Source organism: Anarhichas minor, unplaced genomic scaffold (genome assembly GCF_050575085.1).
Source record: "Anarhichas minor isolate MPS153535 unplaced genomic scaffold, ASM5057508v1 ptg000053l, whole genome shotgun sequence".
NCBI lineage: Eukaryota > Metazoa > Chordata > Actinopteri > Perciformes > Anarhichadidae > Anarhichas > Anarhichas minor.
In genome coordinates, this window is record NW_027466499.1 from 1261032 (window position 1) to 1283855 (window position 22824).

General features: G+C 35.7%; 1 protein-coding gene and 1 long non-coding RNA gene across 3 annotated transcripts in view; one reads left to right on the forward strand and one right to left on the reverse strand.

The window, feature by feature from the left end:
- LOC142931637 (uncharacterized) overlaps positions 1 to 22454 on the forward strand; it is a 48310-nt gene extending 25856 nt beyond the window's left edge. The window contains exons 2-3 of one of the 2 annotated variants that reach the window (XM_076075651.1): positions 19213 to 20055; positions 20140 to 22454. In XM_076075651.1, coding sequence (XP_075931766.1) covers positions 19213 to 20055; positions 20140 to 20663 — 1367 coding nt within the window. In that variant the 3' untranslated portion in view covers positions 20664 to 22454. Of the gene's footprint in view, positions 1 to 19212 lie in introns of both variants that reach the window. The other variant, XM_076075649.1, reaches the window with a different exon arrangement.
- On the reverse strand, positions 13861 to 17379 carry LOC142931646 (uncharacterized). Its single transcript, XR_012947397.1, has 2 exons — positions 16576 to 17379; positions 13861 to 16089 (listed from the first exon to the last, which is right to left on the reverse strand). It is a non-coding gene; the product is annotated as an uncharacterized LOC142931646 (long non-coding RNA).
- Positions 22455 to 22824: the final 370 nt, after the last annotated feature.

The window sequence follows — 22824 nt, forward strand, 5'->3', positions numbered from 1 at the left end:
TATTACTGTACTACATCTCAGAGGTACATATTGTACTTTTATTACTGCACTACATCTCAGAGGTACATATAGTACTTTTATTACTGTACTACATCTCAGAGGTACATATTGTACTTTTATTACTGCACTACATCTCAGAGGTACATATAGTACTTTTATTACTGTACTACATCTCAGAGGTACATATTGTACTTTTATTACTGCACTACATCTCAGAGGTACATATAGTACTTTTATTACTGTACTACATCTCAGAGGTACATATTGTACTTTTATTACTGTACTACATCTCAGAGGTACATATTGTACTTTTATTACTGTACTACATCTCAGAGGTACATATTGTGCTTTTATTACTGTACTACATCTCAGAGGTACATATTGTACTTTTATTGCTGTACTACATCGCAGAGGTACATATTGTACTTTTATTGCTGTACTACATCGCAGAGGTACATATTGTACTTTTATTGCTGTACTACATCGCAGAGGTACATATTGTACTTTTATTGCTGTACTACATCTCAGAGGTACATATTGTACTTTTATTGCTGTACTACATCTCAGAGGTACATATTGTACTTTTATTGCTGTACTACATCGCAGAGGTACATATTGTACTTTTATTGCTGTACTACATCGCAGAGGTACATATTGTACTTTTATTACTGTACTACATCTCAGAGGTACATATTGTACTTTTATTGCTGTACTACATCGCAGAGGTACATATTGTACTTTTATTGCTGTACTACATCTCAGAGGTACATATTGTACTTTTATTGCTGTACTACATCTCAGAGGTACATATTGTACTTTTATTGCTGTACTACATCGCAGAGGTACATATTGTACTTTTATTGCTGTACTACATCGCAGAGGTAGATATTTTACTTTTATTACTGTACTACATCTCAGAGGTACATATTGTACTTTTATTACTGCACTACATCTCAGAGGTACATATAGTACTTTTATTACTGTACTACATCTCAGAGGTACATATTGTACTTTTATTACTGCACTACATCTCAGAGGTACATATAGTACTTTTATTACTGTACTACATCTCAGAGGTACATATTGTACTTTTATTACTGCACTACATCTCAGAGGTACATATAGTACTTTTATTACTGTACTACATCTCAGAGGTACATATTGTACTTTTATTACTGTACTACATCTCAGAGGTACATATTGTACTTTTATTACTGCACTACATCTCAGAGGTACATATAGTACTTTTATTACTGTACTACATCTCAGAGGTACATATTGTACTTTTATTACTGTACTACATCTCAGAGGTAGATATTGTACTTTTTACTGTACTACATCTCAGAGGTACATATTGTACTTTATACTGTACTACATCTCAGAGGTACATATAGTACTTTATACTGTACTACATCTCAGAGGTACATATTGTACTTTATACTGTACTACATCTCAGAGGTACATATTGTACTTTATACTGTACTACATCTCAGAGGTACATATTGTACTTTTTACTGTACTACATCTCAGAGGTACATATTGTGCTTTTATTACTGTACTACATCTCAGAGGTACATATTGTACTTTTATTACTGTAATAAATCTCACAGGTACATATAGTATTTTTATTACTGTACTACATCTCAGAGGTACATATTGTACTTTATACTGTACTACATCTCAGAGGTAGATATTGTACTTTATACTGTACTACATCTCAGAGGTAGATATTGTACTTTTTACTGTACTACATCTCAGAGGTACATATTGTACTTTTTACTGTACTACATCTCAGAGGTACATATTGTACTTTTTACTGTACTACATCTCAGAGGTACATATTGTACTTTTTACTGTACTACATCTCAGAGGTACATATTGTACTTTTATTACTGTACTACATCGCAGAGGTACATATTGTACTTTATACTGTACTACATCGCAGAGGTAGATATTGTACTTTTTACTGTACTACATCTCAGAGGTACATATTGTGCTTTTATTACTGTACTACATCTCAGAGGTACATATTGTACTTTTTACTGTACTACATCTCAGAGGTAGATATTGTACTTTTATTACTGTACTACATCTCAGAGGTACATATTGTGCTTTTATTACTGTACTATATCTCAGAGGTACATATTGTGCTTTTATTACTGTACTATATCTCAGAGGTAGATATTGTACTTTTATTACTGTACTACATCTCAGAGGTACATATTGTACTTTTATTACTGTACTATATCTCAGAGGTACATATTGTGCTTTTATTACTGTACTACATCTCAGAGGTAGATATTGTACTTTTATTACTGTACTACATCTCAGAGGTACATATTGTACTTTTATTACTGTACTATATCTCAGAGGTAGATATTGTACTTTTATTACTGTACTACATCTCAGAGGTACATATTGTACTTTTATTACTGTACTATATCTCAGAGGTACATATTGTACTTTTATTACTGTACTACATCTCAGAGGTAGATATTGTACTTTTATTACTGTACTACATCTCAGAGGTAGATATTGTTCTTTTATTACTGTACTATATCTCAGAGGTACATATTGTACTTTTATTACTGTACTACATCTCAGAGGTACATATTGTACTTTTATTACTGTACTACATCTCAGAGGTAGATATTGTGCTTTTATTACTGTACTACATCTCAGAGGTACATATTGTACTTTTATTACTGTATTACATCTCAGAGGTAGATATTGTACTTTTATTACTGTACTACATCTCAGAGGTAGATATTGTGCTTTTATTACTGTACTACATCTCAGAGGTACATATAGTACTTTTATTACTGTACTAAATCTCAGAGGTACATATAGTATTTTTATTACTGTACTACATCTCAGAGGTACATATTGTACTTTATACTGTACTACATCTCAGAGGTAGATATTGTACTTTATACTGTACTACATCTCAGAGGTAGATATTGTACTTTTTACTGTACTACATCTCAGAGGTACATATTGTACTTTTATTACTGTACTACATCTCAGAGGTACATATTGTACTTTTATTGCTGTACTACATCGCAGAGGTACATATTGTACTTTTATTACTGCACTACATCGCAGAGGTAGATATTTTACTTTTATTACTGTACTACATCTCAGAGGTACATATTGTACTTTTATTACTGCACTACATCTCAGAGGTACATATAGTACTTTTATTACTGTACTACATCTCAGAGGTACATATTGTACTTTTATTACTGCACTACATCTCAGAGGTACATATAGTACTTTTATTACTGTACTACATCTCAGAGGTACATATTGTACTTTTATTACTGCACTACATCTCAGAGGTACATATAGTACTTTTATTACTGTACTACATCTCAGAGGTACATATTGTACTTTTATTACTGCACTACATCTCAGAGGTACATATAGTACTTTTATTACTGTACTACATCTCAGAGGTACATATAGTACTTTTATTACTGTACTACATCTCAGAGGTACATATTGTGCTTTTATTACTGTACTACATCTCAGAGGTACATATTGTACTTTTATTGCTGTACTACATCGCAGAGGTACATATTGTACTTTTATTACTGCACTACATCTCAGAGGTACATATTGTACTTTATACTGTACTACATCTCAGAGGTACATATAGTACTTTATACTGTACTACATCTCAGAGGTACATATTGTACTTTATACTGTACTACATCTCAGAGGTACATATTGTACTTTATACTGTACTACATCTCAGAGATACATATTGTACTTTTTACTGTACTACATCTCAGAGGTAGATATTGTACTTTTATTACTGTACTACATCTCAGAGGTACATATTGTACTTTATACTGTACTACATCTCAGAGGTACATATAGTACTTTATACTGTACTACATCTCAGAGGTACATATTGTACTTTATACTGTACTACATCTCAGAGGTACATATTGTACTTTATACTGTACTACATCTCAGAGATACATATTGTACTTTTTACTGTACTACATCTCAGAGGTAGATATTGTACTTTTATTACTGTACTACATCTCAGAGGTACATATTGTACTTTTATTACTGTACTACATCTCAGAGGTACATATTGTGCTTTTATTACTGTACTACATCTCAGAGGTACATATAGTACTTTTATTACTGTACTAAATCTCAGAGGTACATATAGTATTTTTATTACTGTACTACATCTCAGAGGTACATATTGTACTTTATACTGTACTACATCTCAGAGGTAGATATTGTACTTTATACTGTACTACATCTCAGAGGTAGATATTGTACTTTTTACTGTACTACATCTCAGAGGTACATATTGTACTTTTTACTGTACTACATCTCAGAGGTACATATTGTACTTTTTACTGTACTACATCTCAGAGGTACATATTGTACTTTTATTACTGAACTACATCTCAGAGGTAGATATTGTACTTTTATTACTGTACTACATCTCAGAGGTACATATTGTGCTTTTATTACTGAACTACATCTCAGAGGTACATATAGTACTTTTATTACTGTACTACATCTCAGGGGTACATATTGTGCTTTTATTACTGTACTACATCTCAGAGGTACATATTGTGCTTTTATTACTGTACTACATCTCAGAGGTACATATTGTACTTTTATTACTGCACTACATCTCAGAGGTACATATAGTACTTTTATTACTGTACTACATCTCAGAGGTACATATAGTACTTTTATTACTGCACTACATCTCAGAGGTACATATAGTACTTTTATTACTGTACTACATCTCAGAGGTACATATTGTGCTTTTATTACTGTACTACATCTCAGAGGTACATATTGTACTTTTATTACTGCACTACATCTCAGAGGTACATATAGTACTTTTATTACTGTACTACATCTCAGAGGTACATATTGTACTTTTATTACTGCACTACATCTCAGAGGTACATATAGTACTTTTATTACTGTACTACATCTCAGAGGTACATATTGTACTTTTATTACTGCACTACATCTCAGAGGTACATATAGTACTTTTATTACTGTACTACATCTCAGAGGTACATATTGTACTTTTATTACTGCACTACATCTCAGAGGTACATATAGTACTTTTATTACTGTACTACATCTCAGAGGTACATATTGTACTTTTATTACTGTACTACATCTCACAGGTACATATTGTACTTTTATTACTGCACTACATCTCAGAGGTACATATTGTACTTTTATTACTGCACTACATCTCACAGGTACATATAGTACTTTTATTACTGTACTACATCTCAGAGGTACATATTGTACTTTTATTACTGTACTACATCTCACAGGTACATATAGTACTTTTATTACTGTACTACATCTCAGAGGTACATATTGTACTTTTATTACTGCACTACATCTCACAGGTACATATAGTACTTTTATTACTGTACTACATCTCAGAGGTACATATTGTACTTTTATTACTGCACTACATCTCACAGGTACATATAGTACTTTTATTACTGTACTACATCTCAGAGGTACATATTGTACTTTTATTACTGCACTACATCTCACAGGTACATATAGTACTTTTATTACTGCACTACATCTCAGAGGTACATATAGTACTTTTATTACTGTACTACATCTCAGAGGTATATGTAGTTTTTACTGTACTACATCTCAGAGGTACATATTTTACTTTTATTACTGTACTACATCTCAGAGGTAGATATTGTACTTTTATTACTGTACTACATCTCAGAGGTACATATTGTACTTTTATTACTGTACTACATCTCAGAGGTACATATTGTACTTTTATTACTCTACTACATCTCAGAGGTACATATTGTACTTTTATTACTGTACTACATCTCAGAGGTACATATTGTACTTTTATTACTGTACTACATCTCAGAGGTACATATTTTACTTTTATTACTGTACTACATCTCAGAGGTACATATTGTACTTTTTACTGTACTACATCTCAGAGGTACATATTGTACTTTATACTGTACTACATCTCAGAGGTACATATAGTACTTTATACTGTACTACATCTCAGAGGTACATATTGTACTTTATACTGTACTACATCTCAGAGGTACATATTGTACTTTATACTGTACTACATCTCAGAGGTACATATTGTACTTTTTACTGTACTACATCTCAGAGGTAGATATTGTACTTTTATTACTGTACTACATCTCAGAGGTACATATTGTACTTTTATTACTGTACTACATCTCAGAGGTACATATTGTGCTTTTATTACTGTACTACATCTCAGAGGTACATATAGTATTTTTATTACTGTACTAAATCTCAGAGGTACATATAGTATTTTTATTACTGTACTACATCTCAGAGGTACATATTGTACTTTATACTGTACTACATCTCAGAGGTAGATATTGTACTTTATACTGTACTACATCTCAGAGGTAGATATTGTACTTTTTACTGTACTACATCTCAGAGGTACATATTGTACTTTTTACTGTACTACATCTCAGAGGTACATATTGTACTTTTTACTGTACTACATCTCAGAGGTACATATTGTACTTTTATTACTGTACTACATCTCAGAGGTAGATATTGTACTTTTATTACTGTACTACATCTCAGAGGTACATATTGTGCTTTTATTACTGTACTACATCTCAGAGGTACATATTGTACTTTTTACTGTACTACATCTCAGAGGTACATATTGTACTTTTATTACTATACTACATCTCAGAGGTAGATATTGTACTTTTATTACTGTACTACATCTCAGAGGTACATATTGTGCTTTTATTACTGTACTACATCTCAGAGGTACATATAGTACTTTTATTACTGTACTACATCTCAGAGGTACATATTGTGCTTTTATTACTGTACTACATCTCAGAGGTACATATTGTGCTTTTATTACTGTACTACATCTCAGAGGTACATATTGTACTTTTATTACTGCACTACATCTCAGAGGTACATATAGTACTTTTATTACTGTACTACATCTCAGAGGTACATATAGTACTTTTATTACTGCACTACATCTCAGAGGTACATATAGTACTTTTATTACTGTACTACATCTCAGAGGTACATATTGTACTTTTATTACTGTACTACATCTCAGAGGTACATATTGTGCTTTTATTACTGTACTACATCTCAGAGGTACATATTGTACTTTTATTACTGCACTACATCTCAGAGGTACATATAGTACTTTTATTACTGTACTACATCTCAGAGGTACATATTGTACTTTTATTACTGCACTACATCTCAGAGGTACATGTAGTACTTTTATTACTGTACTACATCTCAGAGGTACATATCGTACTTTTATTACTGTACTACATCTCAGAGGTACATATTGTACTTTTATTACTGCACTACATCTCAGAGGTACATATAGTACTTTTATTACTGCACTACATCTCACAGGTACATATAGTACTTTTATTACTGCACTACATCTCACAGGTACATATTGTACTTTTATTACTGCACTACATCTCACAGGTACATGTAGTACTTTTATTACTGTACTACATCTCAGAGGTACATATTGTACTTTTATTACTGCACTACATCTCACAGGTACATATAGTACTTTTATTACTGCACTACATCTCAGAGGTACATATAGTACTTTTATTACTGTACTACATCTCAGAGGTACATGTACTTTTTACTGTACTACATCTCAGAGGTACATATTTTACTTTTTTTACTGTACTACATCTCAGAGGTAGATATTGTACTTTTATTACTGTACTACATCTCAGAGGTACATATTGTGCTTTTATTACTGTACTACATCTCAGAGGTACATATAGTACTTTTATTACTGTACTACATCTCAGAGGTACATATTGTGCTTTTATTACTGTACTACATCTCAGAGGTACATATTGTACTTTTATTACTGCACTACATCTCAGAGGTACATATTGTACTTTTATTACTGCACTACATCTCAGAGGTACATATAGTACTTTTATTACTGCACTACATCTCAGAGGTACATATAGTACTTTTATTACTGTACTACATCTCAGAGGTACATATTGTACTTTATACTGTACTACATCTCAGAGGTACATATTGTACTTTTTACTGTACTACATCTCAGAGGTAGATATTGTACTTTTATTACTGTACTACATCTCAGAGGAACATATTGTACTTTTATTACTGTACTACATCTCAGAGGTACATATTGTGCTTTTATTACTGTACTACATCTCAGAGGTACATATAGTACTTTTATTACTGTACTAAATCTCAGAGGTACATATAGTATTTTTATTACTGTACTACATCTCAGAGGTACATATTGTACTTTATACTGTACTACATCTCAGAGGTAGATATTGTACTTTATACTGTACTACATCTCAGAGGTAGATATTGTACTTTATACTGTACTACATCTCAGAGGTAGATATTGTACTTTTTACTGTACTACATCTCAGAGGTACATATTGTACTTTTTACTGTACTACATCTCAGAGGTAGATATTGTACTTTTATTACTGTACTACATCTCAGAGGTAGATATTGTACTTTTATTACTGTACTACATCTCAGAGGTACATATTGTGCTTTTATTACTGTACTACATCTCAGAGGTACATATAGTACTTTTATTACTGTACTACATCTCAGAGGTACATATTGTGCTTTTATTACTGTACTACATCTCAGAGGTACATATTGTGCTTTTATTACTGTACTACATCTCAGAGGTACATATTGTACTTTTATTACTGCACTACATCTCAGAGGTACATATAGTACTTTTATTACTGTACTACATCTCAGAGGTACATATAGTACTTTTATTACTGCACTACATCTCAGAGGTACATATAGTACTTTTATTACTGTACTACATCTCAGAGGTACATATTGTACTTTTATTACTGTACTACATCTCAGAGGTACATATTGTACTTTTATTACTGTACTACATCTCAGAGGTACATATTGTGCTTTTATTACTGTACTACATCTCAGAGGTACATATTGTACTTTTATTACTGCACTACATCTCAGAGGTACATATTGTACTTTTATTACTGTACTACATCTCAGAGGTACATATTGTACTTTTATTACTGCACTACATCTCAGAGGTACATATAGTACTTTTATTACTGCACTACATCTCAGAGGTACATATAGTACTTTTATTACTGTACTACATCTCAGAGGTACATATTGTACTTTTATTACTGTACTACATCTCACAGGTACATATAGTACTTTTATTACTGTACTACATCTCAGAGGTACATATTGTACTTTTATTACTGCACTACATCTCACAGGTACATATAGTACTTTTATTACTGTACTACATCTCAGAGGTACATATTGTACTTTTATTACTGCACTACATCTCACAGGTACATATAGTACTTTTATTACTGTACTACATCTCAGAGGTACATATTGTACTTTTATTACTGCACTACATCTCACAGGTACATATAGTACTTTTATTACTGTACTACATCTCAGAGGTACATGTACTTTTTACTGTACTACATCTCAGAGGTACATATTTTACTTTTATTACTGTACTACATCTCAGAGGTAGATATTGTACTTTTATTACTGTACTACATCTCAGAGGTACATATTGTGCTTTTATTACTGTACTACATCTCAGAGGTACATATAGTACTTTTATTACTGTACTACATCACAGAGGTACATATTGTGCTTTTATTACTGTACTACATCTCAGAGGTACATATTGTACTTTTATTACTGCACTACATCTCACAGGTACATATAGTACTTTTATTACTGCACTACATCTCAGAGGTACATATAGTACTTTTATTACTGTACTACATCTCAGAGGTACATGTACTTTTTACTGTACTACATCTCAGAGGTACATATTTTACTTTTATTACTGTACTACATCTCAGAGGTAGATATTGTACTTTTATTACTGTACTACATCTCAGAGGTACATATTGTACTTTTATTACTGTACTACATCTCAGAGGTACATATTGTGCTTTTATTACTGTACTACATCTCAGAGGTACATATAGTACTTTTATTACTGTACTACATCTCAGAGGTACATATTGTACTTTTATTACTGCACTACATCTCAGAGGTACATATAGTACTTTTATTACTGTACTACATCTCAGAGGTACATATTGTACTTTTATTACTGCACTACATCTCAGAGGTACATATAGTACTTTTATTACTGTACTACATCTCAGAGGTACATATTGTACTTTTATTACTGTACTACATCTCACAGGTACATATAGTACTTTTATTACTGTACTACATCTCAGAGGTACATATTGTACTTTTATTACTGCACTACATCTCACAGGTACATATAGTACTTTTATTACTGTACTACATCTCAGAGGTACATATTGTACTTTTATTACTGCACTACATCTCACAGGTACATATAGTACTTTTATTACTGTACTACATCTCAGAGGTACATATTGTACTTTTATTACTGCACTACATCTCACAGGTACATATAGTACTTTTATTACTGCACTACATCTCAGAGGTACATATTGTACTTTATACTGTACTACATCTCAGAGGTACATATTGTACTTTTTACTGTACTACATCTCAGAGGTAGATATTGTACTTTTATTACTGTACTACATCTCAGAGGTACATATTGTACTTTTATTACTGTACTACATCTCAGAGGTACATATTGTGCTTTTATTACTGTACTACATCTCAGAGGTACATATAGTACTTTTATTACTGTACTAAATCTCAGAGGTACATATAGTATTTTTATTACTGTACTACATCTCAGAGGTACATATTGTACTTTATACTGTACTACATCTCAGAGGTAGATATTGTACTTTATACTGTACTACATCTCAGAGGTAGATATTGTACTTTTTACTGTACTACATCTCAGAGGTAGATATTGTACTTTTTACTGTACTACATCTCAGAGGTACATATTGTACTTTTATTACTGTACTACATCTCAGAGGTACATATTGTGCTTTTATTACTGTACTACATCTCAGAGGTACATATAGTACTTTTATTACTGTACTACATCTCAGAGGTACATATTGTGCTTTTATTACTGCACTACATCTCAGAGGTACATATAGTACTTTTATTACTGTACTACATCTCAGAGGTACATATAGTACTTTTATTACTGCACTACATCTCAGAGGTACATATAGTACTTTTATTACTGTACTACATCTCAGAGGTACATATTGTACTTTTATTACTGTACTACATCTCAGAGGTACATATAGTACTTTTATTACTGTACTACATCTCAGAGGTACATATTGTACTTTTATTACTGCACTACATCTCAGAGGTACATATAGTACTTTTATTACTGTACTACATCTCAGAGGTACATATTGTACTTTTATTACTGCACTACATCTCAGAGGTACATATAGTACTTTTATTACTGTACTACATCTCAGAGGTACATATTGTACTTTTATTACTGCACTACATCTCAGAGGTACATATAGTACTTTTATTACTGTACTACATCTCAGAGGTACATATTGTACTTTTATTACTGTACTACATCTCACAGGTACATATAGTACTTTTATTACTGTACTACATCTCAGAGGTACATATAGTACTTTTATTACTGTACTACATCTCAGAGGTACATATTGTACTTTTATTACTGCACTACATCTCACAGGTACATATAGTACTTTTATTACTGTACTACATCTCAGAGGTACATATTGTACTTTTATTACTGCACTACATCTCACAGGTACATATAGTACTTTTATTACTGCACTACATCTCAGAGGTACATATAGTACTTTTATTACTGTACTACATCTCAGAGGTACATGTACTTTTTACTGTACTACATCTCAGAGGTACATATTTTACTTTTATTACTGTACTACATCTCAGAGGTACATATAGTACTTTTATTACTGTACTACATCTCAGAGGTACATATTGTACTTTTATTACTGTACTACATCTCAGAGGTACATATTGTACTTTTATTACTGCACTACATCTCAGAGGTACATATAGTACTTTTATTACTGCACTACATCTCAGAGGTACATATAGTACTTTTATTACTGTACTACATCTCAGAGGTACATATAGTACTTTTATTACTGTACTACATCTCAGAGGTAGATATTGTACTTTTATTACTGTACTACATCTCAGAGGTACATATAGTACTTTTATTACTGTACTACATCTCAGAGGTACATATAGTACTTTTATTACTGCACTACATCTCAGAGGTACATATAGTACTTTTATTACTGCACTACATCTCAGAGGTACATATAGTACTTTTATTACTGTACTACATCTCAGAGGTAGATATTGTACTTTTATTACTGTACTACATCTCAGAGGTACATATAGTACTTTTATTACTCTACTACATCTCAGAGGTACATATAGTACTTTTATTACTGCACTACATCTCAGAGGTACATATAGTACTTTTATTACTGCACTACATCTCAGAGGTACATATAGTACTTTTATTACTGTACTACATCTCAGAGGTAGATATTGTACTTTTATTACTGTACTACATCTCAGAGGTACATATTGTGCTTTTATTACTGTACTACATCTCAGAGGTACATATTGTACTTTTATTACTGCACTACATCTCAGAGGTACATATAGTACTTTTATTACTGTACTACATCTCAGAGGTACATATTGTACTTTTATTACTGCACTACATCTCAGAGGTACATATAGTACTTTTATTACTGCACTACATCTCAGAGGTACATATAGTACTTTTATTACTGTACAACATCTCAGAGGTACATATTGTACTTTTATTACTGTACTACATCTCAGAGGTACATATTGTGCTTTTATTACTGTACTACATCTCAGAGGTACATATTGTACTTTTATTACTGCACTACATCTCAGAGGTACATATAGTACTTTTATTACTGTACTACATCTCAGAGGTACATATTGTACTTTTATTACTGCACTACATCTCAGAGGTACATATAGTACTTTTATTACTGTACTACATCACAGAGGTACATATTGTACTTTTATTACTGCACTACATCTCAGAGGTACATATAGTACTTTTATTACTGTACTACATCTCAGAGGTACATATTGTACTTTTATTACTGTACTACATCTCACAGGTACATATAGTACTTTTATTACTGTACTACATCTCAGAGGTACATATTGTACTTTTATTACTGCACTACATCTCACAGGTACATATTGTACTTTTATTACTGCACTACATCTCAGAGGTACATATTGTGCTTTTATTACTGTACTACATCTCAGAGGTACATATTGTACTTTTATTACTGCACTACATCTCAGAGGTACATATAGTACTTTTATTACTGTACTACATCTCAGAGGTACATATTGTACTTTTATTACTGTACTACATCTCACAGGTACATATAGTACTTTTATTACTGTACTACATCTCAGAGGTACATATTGTACTTTTATTACTGCACTACATCTCACAGGTACATATAGTACTTTTATTACTGTACTACATCTCAGAGGTACATATTGTACTTTTATTACTGCACTACATCTCACAGGTACATATAGTACTTTTATTACTGTACTACATCTCAGAGGTACATATTGTACTTTTATTACTGCACTACATCTCACAGGTACATATAGTACTTTTATTACTGCACTACATCTCAGAGGTACATATTGTACTTTTTACTGTACTACATCCCAGAGGTACATATTGTACTTGTCAGATGACAGTTTCTCATCCTCTTCCTTTTAAGTATGGAGTTTTCTTTCCCGATATTTATTCCAGAACGTGTTCTTGTCATTTGAAATCATGACTTATTGATTTCACTTCAGATTTTTTAAGGCTCTCCCTCTGAACTGTCCTCACACTCACAAAGCCTCTGCCTGCTCTTGGATTTGTGCTCAGACTGTTTACATGTACTCAGATTTAGTTTTGCTTGCTCAGATTTTTTGTGCTCCAGCTTCAGGGGTGCAAGGCCGAGATCCTCCTTGTGCCACTGGCACCTCAGTGACTAGTCTGTGGCACTTCAGCGTCAGTCAGGCGTTATTTTTCAATTGTCATTATTTATTGCTTCATGAACTACACATGCTCACTCTTCTATTGCATACAAATAACAAGTAAATACATGCTGTATACAACTAGGTTACAAACTAACCATCAACATCAAATATCAGATGAAATAACCAGCATTCAATACACCTGTATCAATAACCTAGACCAGAGGTCTTCAACAGGGGGTCCGCGACCCCTAGGGGGTCCGCGGAGGTACTGCAGGGGGTCCGAACTTTTTTGTTGATTTTTATGTCTATTATTTTAAAACCTTTTAAACTCTAGCCCTATTTGTAGGCCTCTGCTCGAAAATGGCATACCCATACTAAAGTGACCAGAGTTCTGTAACTACAAGGTATATTTTAATAATTTTTGATGCTATAATCAGATAACACTTTGAGATTGTTCAGATGGGTAAATATTGTGTATATGTTGCTGGTTAATATAGTACATGAAGATATTACACAGCTCAAATTGAAAATATTCAGGTTCGCCTGGAAAAAAAAGCACTTTTATTGATATTATGTTTTTGAAATAATGCAGCTGGCTGTCTAAAAACTCTCCCAAATCATAGCACAACCGATCAGTAGTTGTTGAGTAAAGGTTGGCTGGGATAAAGTGAAGAATAAAAGGCTTTAGTACAGAGAGGTCACGCGAGGTCGTCATTTTTGAACCAGCTGTTGCAGCTCTTATATTGTACTTTTATATACTATATAACTATATATTTCACTTTTTTTTATCACTCATATTATTCAATACATCCAAATACAGCTGTTTGAAATCATTTTGAGAGCCAGGGTCCTCTCAGAGTATGTTTCTGGCTGTCATCCATAGGATTTTCTCAGTTCCTGTGTGTGTATGGGGCTGTAGCTCAGCCTATCATCGGTCGATTTCAGTCAATGAGCCCGCCTTCGACGCGTCAGAGTCTCAGGAAGGCGGTGAAAACCGATGAAAACCAGACAGGATGCAGTTGCCAACAATGTTTCTAGCTTTCAACAGGATCATTTTCGACGTTATGTTTGTGTTTTCTTCATAAAGGTGAGCAAAAACCAACGATTTTTTCTGGTGAAGGCAACTGTTATGTTGCCGTTGTTGGCTCACAGCTTTGTAGTGGTTTCACGGAGAGAAAAACCAAAGGTATTTATGCATTCGGCGTCGAATGCTAAAGCTAAAAAATGTAATGGTTAGCTCGGTAGCCGTTAGCTTCGTCTTCCAAAATCGATGTGCAATAACTATGACGGCGATTTTTGGCCAGAAATTCATGCTTTAATGCCACATTTTCTAGGTGCTTATATTAGTAGTCTATAGTTGTGTTTGGAGTGTGTAAAAAGTGACTTATATGATAGTGTTGCCCATACGTTGCTGTTTAATCCGGTATATGAAATGTACAAATCCAAAATATTGGCGATCACTAGGCATTTTCCGGACAATAATTTCAACCCTGCCTAAGCCCGAGAGCCCCGAAATCTGGGGGTGCCGTGTGCATAAGGTTTTAATAATTCAGTATTGTATGCAAGATAACAGGTATGTTTCTGCATGGCAGTGGCACTAATAGGCCATCACTCATTTTCGTTTCCACATTTATGTTTAAAATGAAAACATCAGTGTGAATAGCTTGTATGCATGATTACCATGCAGTTGACAGACAATGTTGATATTGGCATTGGTATCAGTTGACAAGGTATGTTTATAAATGGCAGTGGCACGGCCTCCCTACTCACTGTACCTTGCACATGTTTAAAATAAAAACATGAATATATGAACCTGTGTATTATTGAATAGCTTCGTATTGAATGCACAATAAAGAGGTATGTTTATACACGGCACTAGGCCCAGTTTAATATAAAACACAATTTTATACAATATATATAGTCGGGGTCCCTGCTCCATCTCTATCAGTTTGGGGGTCCTTGGCCAGAAAAACGTTGAAGACCCCTGACCTAGACAATTAACAAAGACAGGTAAATATAACAAATCTATGGTTTAAATACACGCATACTGCCATCTAGTGGTAGAAATGGTAAACACTCTTAAACGCAGTACGGTGGAAGAATAAACAGCAACAACTCTGCACACAACAATTACTTTGATTAAACTATATTACAAACTGTATTGCATCAAACAATCTACAGATTAATCGAAAACTTGATTCTTGCTGTGTACATGGATAAATGAATATTAAATCGCATGTAGTCAACTATTGTTGCTAACATACTCCCATTGGCCCACGTTTATTAATTTATTTTTCTTCTAATGTTACCCTGGTATGCGCTTGCATCATAGACCAACACTTTTCTTGCATACGGTCATTCTATTGCCTTCACTTTTATTTTGACATTTTCTTACTTCCGGACTACCCGTTTTACTTTGCGTCGCTCTTCAAAAGAAAAAACATATAAACCATAAAACAAACTATCAAAACGTACACGGACCAGGGGGGCACACTCCTCTGACTGCTGGCGGCACTCCTGTGACAACTGTTGGCACTGGCAGCTTGTGGCACCTAATGACATACATATACATATAAGCAGAGGAAGAGTGAAGATATTTTCAGACTTGTATTTTGTATATGGGTTTTTATTTTAAAACGTTTTCATATATATACTTTTAAATGATAATAAAACGGATGATTTATTTTCATTATTTTAGCCGATTGTAAATTACTATAAAAGTAATAATTTGGAAAGTGTGTATTATGTTCCCTTTTATTGCAAAACCAGCAAAACCATACTTGAATAAAATGAATGAGACACAACAAAGTACAACGTGGTTACTCTCAGGATGTACTGGTGGCTCAGGTGACTCAACTAAAATCCATACTATGATGATAAAACTGATTTATGGCAGCTGACCAATCGTAACAACAATGGATGTTCTCAGGAAATGTGGCTCCGCCCGCTCAGCTCGGCAGCTTCTTGACGAGTGCCGAATGAGTGCCTCTCGCTGCCACAGTTGTGCCGCCTAACTGCCGCTTGCCGCTGAAGTGCCACTGACTAGTCACTGAGGTGCCAGTGCCACAAGGAGGATCTCGCTGTCTGCAATCCAAGACTTTATTATATTGCTTTCTTTTAAAATATAAGAACAATTATGCTACACAGCTTCTGTTGGTGTGCTAGAGTGGAACTAATTCACAGCCTTTTCAATGATAAACCTCTTGAATAATGATACCGGTCCTAAGTTTTTAAATCGATCCTCTTCAAGATGAGTCACGATTGAATATCTGTTAGACCAGAGGTCTTCAACAGGAGGTACTGCAGGGGGTCCGTGAAATTTTTGGTTGATTACACAATTTAAAAAATATATAAATATATATATATATATATATATATATATATTTTTCTGTCCATTATTTTAATAGTTCAGTATTGTATGCATGATAACAGGTATGTTTATGCATGTCAGTGGCACTAATAGGCCATCATTCATTTTTCGTTTCCACATTTATGTTTAAAATGAAAACGTCAATTTGAATAGCTTGTATGCATGATTATCATGCAATTGACAGACAATGTTGATATTGGCATTGGTATCAGCTGACAAGGTATGTTTATAAATGGCAGTGGCACGGCCTCCCTACTCACTGTACCTTGCACATGTTTAAAATAAAAACATGAATATATGAACCTGTGTATTATTGAATAGCTGAGTATTGAATGCACAATAAAGAGGTATACACGGTACTATATATACAATATATATAGTCGGGGTCCCTGCTCCATCTCTCTATTAGTTTGGGTGTCCTTGGCCTGAAAAATGTTGAAGATTCCTGTGTTAGACTATACATGGGAGTCGAGGATTCAGCGTTTAGTAGGAGAAGGTGTAATAGTGTAAGTGAAGTGTAGTTTCTGACTGTGGCCTCGGGTTGTGGTTGATAGTGATGGCCGTAGCATGGAATTTCCGCAAGTGGAACATGATCTGTTGCATTGAAAAGCTGTCGTAGATGAGGGCGGACGAGTCCCTTGTAGAGGTGTAAAAATGAAGTCTTGTCCATCGCTTTGAAGGTTAGTTTGATGGCACCCAGTGTGCGGTTGGCCTTGCTCACTTGAGTTTGAATGTGTTTTTGGAAGCTCAGTTTATGGTCGATCACTACACCAAGATCTTTCTCTGCTCCTGTTGATTCAAGGCTATGTGTAACTCCGTCTGCACTGATCATTGTGTAGGTCAGAATGGGGTTGTTGTGTCCGAGGTGCAAGACTTTGCATTTCTCGGGGTGGAAGAGCATTTGCATCAGAACTGACCAGGCCTGGAGTTGATCTAGATCAGTTTGAAGATTTGTGTGTTGAGTTTTGTGGGCGTCCAATATGGCTTGGTAGATTTTTGTATTGTCGGCAAACATGGATATGAAGTTGCTGAGGAGACTAGGAATGTCGCTGACGAAGAGGGTGAACACTAGCGGGCCCAGGACAGAACCCTGTGGGACACCACTCGTTACTTCAGTCCAGTTTGAGAGCTTCCCGTTAACTGTTACTTGCTGTCTTCTCTTTGTCAGAAAGTTCCTGATCCATAGCGGAATATTATCTCGGATGCCGAAGGAGGAAAGCTGTGCAAGTAGGCGTTTGTGCGGGACTGTGTCGAAGGCCTTGGCATAGTCCAGGAATACGACATCTACTGGTAAACTGTGGCTTAGTGCCTCCGTCCACATGTCAAGTGCCTCTCGGAGATGAGTCACTGTTGATTTCCCCGACGTAAATCCATGTATGCGAGACAGGTCTATAGTTGGCTGGGTTGGATTTGTCGTCCTTCTTGTAGATTGGTGTCACTGTGGCTGATTTCCATTGTTGTGGTACCTCGCCGCTTGATAGGCTAGTACTAAATACAATGCTAAGTGGAAGAGCTATGGTATCTGCCAGCTCGTTCAGGACCTGGGGATGGATCTGGTCTGGGCCTGCTGATTTGTCAGTTTGAAGTGAGCGCAGCTTCTACAGAACCAATTCCTGTCCATCCATATTGCGGAGGTCTGCAATATTGACCTTGATGGCTCTCCTGCTGTTGATATAGCTCCAAAAAGCTTTGTTGTTATGAGATTCCTAAGACATATGAATGTATTTTATTATTCTCCACAGACGTCCAGCAGCTGTTGGTGGTGAAAGAACAGCAGCAGGAGTGGAGCTCCAGTCTGGACCAGGAGGACCCAGAGCCCCCACACATTAAAGAGGACCAGGAGGAACCAGAGCCCCCACACATTAAAGAGGAACAGGAGGACCACTGGACCAGTCAGGAGGGAGAGCAGCTTCAAGGTCTGGAGGAGGCTGATATCACCAAGTTCACATTCACTCCTGTGAAGAGTGAAGACGATGAAGAGGAAGCTCAGTCCTCACAGCTTCATCAAAGACAAACCGAACAGATGGAAACAGAAGCTAATGGAGAGGACTGTGGAGGACCAGAACCAGACAGGAACTCAGATCCAGATAGACATCCAGAACCAGATACTAATGAGAAGACTGGAGACTCTACTGACACTGATGACAGTGGTGATTGGAAGGAGACCAGAAAACCTCAGTCAGGTTTAAACTCTGTGAATAATGATGAAGTTCCTGTCAGTGATTCAAGATGTAGTGCTGGTGAGAAACTATTTAGCTGCTCTGAGTGTGAGAAAATATTTGGCAAGACTCGATATCTGAAGAAACACATGATGATTCACACAGGAAAGAAACCTTTCAGCTGCTCAGAATGTGATAAATGTTTCACTGAAAATGGAAATCTGAAGATACACATGAGATTCCACACAGGAGAGAAACCTTTCAGCTGCTCAGTCTGTAATACATCTTTTTCAGTGAGTAAACGTTTAGAGAGACACATGCTAACTCACACAGGAAAGAAACCTTTCAGCTGCTCAGAATGTGGTAAAAGTTTCACTCAAAATGGAAGTCTGAAGAAACACATGAGATTCCACACAGGAGAGAAACCTTTCAGCTGCTCAGTCTGTAATACATCTTTTTCAGTGAGTGGACGTTTAGAGAGACACATGGTAACTCACACAGGAGAGAAACCTTTCAGCTGCTCAGAATGTGGTAAAAGTTTCACTGAAAATGGAAGTCTGAAGACACACATGAGATTCCACACAGGAGAGAAACCTTTCAGCTGCTCTGAATGTGGTAAAAGTTTCACTCAAAGTGGAAGTCTGAAGGAACACATGGGATTCCACACAGGAGAGAAACCTTTCAGCTGCTCAGTTTGTAATAAATCTTTTTCACGTAGGGGACATTTAGAGAGACACATGGTAACTCACACAGGAGAGAAACCTTTCAGCTGCTCAGAATGTGGTAAAAGTTTCACTGAAAAAGGAAGTCTGAAGACACACATGAGATGTCACACAGGAGAGAAACCTTTCAGCTGCTCTGAATGTGGTAAAAGTTTCACTCAAAATGGAAGTCTGAAGGAACACATGGTAACTCACACAGGAGAGAAACCTTTCAGCTGCTCTGAATGTGGTAAAAGTTTCACTACAAATGGAAGTCTGAAGACGCACATGAGATGTCACACAGGAGAGAGGCCAGGTTCCAAATGGCGTTAAGGCAGCGTCTTGTGGTTTGAGCATCTGGCTGACTCTTATAAAGAGAAGTCTTCGAGGCGCATTATAGTTTAACACCTAATTAGCATATAGGGAACATGGCCCCTGTGGCCTCTAGAAAAAGAGGAAATCCTATCTCAAGGTGTTATTTGTATGTTATGCGAGTTGTCTATTTCTCTTTTTATTTTCCAAATCAATGATGAGTTATGATCTGTTGCTTACTATCAGCCTAATGGTGCATTCACACCAAACGCGGCGCGAATTGATTACATACAAAGTCTAAGCACAGACGCGATTAGACTGGAGTGATGCGAATTTGCGATGGCGCGGCGCGATTGACGCAAATTCGCGCCAAATCGCCCTGAACACGTGACTTTAAAATTTTTAACTTCGGCGAAATATTCGCGTTACGCCCCGGCGCGATAGCCTATCAGCGTTGAGATGTTTCTCCTGTCATCACTGACTTCCTGCCTTTGTTGAATCAGGAAATAAATCCTGTAGCCGTCTGTATTCACCCAGAGCTCTACGATACCTCATATCAATAGAGACCGGACCAAACTATGTGTATACATGTGTGTGTAAACTATATGGTACAAACAATGAATAGACGCTGCCCTATTTACGTCTAGATGACGTTATTCTGAGTGTTGGTGGAGCTGCTACAATGTTAGCATAGCCTAGCACCGATCCATCCGAGCTCCATTGAGAAGACAAGTACAGATCGGCATCATTACGTAGTTATTTCGGAGTCCCTTTTTGTCGGTTTAGTGCCGTTAAATCACAGCCAAATCAGTTTATTTTGTGTTCATACAGCTGTAGTAAACAGCGACGTGTGGCTCACTAGACACAGTGAATACAGCTCGATAAAATCCATGGAGCTCCTCTGAACAATGTTATGAACCAGACATGACGGTGTTTAGTTTCCCGGGATATCTGTGACTTCCACAACAAGTACTAAGCAGAAATAGAGGTTATTTTTTCCATGGTTAATGGCGGACAGTTGAACTGCTTTCAGGGCGATAAGCCACGCCCCCTCTCCGGTGCGTCCAGCGCAATTCACGCAAATGAACACAAATAGTCCCCGGCGAGACCGGCGGCGCGAATAAGCGGCGCGAATCATTCAGTCAATCGTTTGGTGTGAACGCGGCATAAGAGTGTTATACTTTCAGATATCAATATACTTGTTGCATGTAATCCCATATTACTTAAAGACGTTTCAATTATTGAATTGCTTTAATGTGTGACTTTCTATCATTTATCAAAATGTGATCATACGTGCTTGTAATGTTGACTGTCATGTTAAAGGTAATGAATTAAGTGAACTTTGGGTTAAACTCACTCTGACATGATTGAATGACAGCCAGCAGAGGAGAAAGATTGTAGATTCAAAAACGAACTATTGTCTTAGTTAGGGGACATCCTGTTCAGTGAGGGCTAGACAGACACCTTCTACAAAGGAGGGGGCTAGCAGAAAAGCATTCAACTTAAAAAGTAGGTATGTCAGAAGGGATAGGACTATTGGAACTGTTTTGTCCAATGATTTAAGAATGTTCTGTTGTCTACCTTATATGGACCCGGAGGTTGCAGAAAGCACCAATAAGAAGGGTACAAATAGGAGACAACAAAGGATCGAGGCTTCTGGACGCTCTTCTTAGAGCTTTTAGGCTTTTTGAGAACATCTGCGATTTTGTATGATCTATTATTTCACTTTTATTACTCATTTTTGTAACCTTTTTCTAAACTTTTTGTAAAAACCAAATAAAACTGGATTGTATTTTGTGCATTCCAACCAAAGTCCAGTGTTTCTCGTCTCTGGTGGGGCCCTCGTAGTCTCCTCAAGGTGAATTAGGGGTGTTAGGGCCAGGGTCCTGAAGCTGCGCTGAATAACAGAGCGAGGTTCCGAACCACACGGAGTTCCTCCTCCAGCGGTGGCCCTTTAGAGCGGGTCCATCCTGGAGTACATCCAGTCCTCCCACACCTGTTGCACACACACACACCTAAATCCGTTGATATCCGGCAGTCGGGAACGCCGACGTTTTTAGCCTGAAATAAGTGATACGATGGTGGCTAGTGGTATTAAGTTATCCTGGTTTTCGCATCTCTAAGCAGGCTAAGACAGTCTCGCGTGTATATTTTGGGGGGTGCGTTCATTACTTAAGTCAGA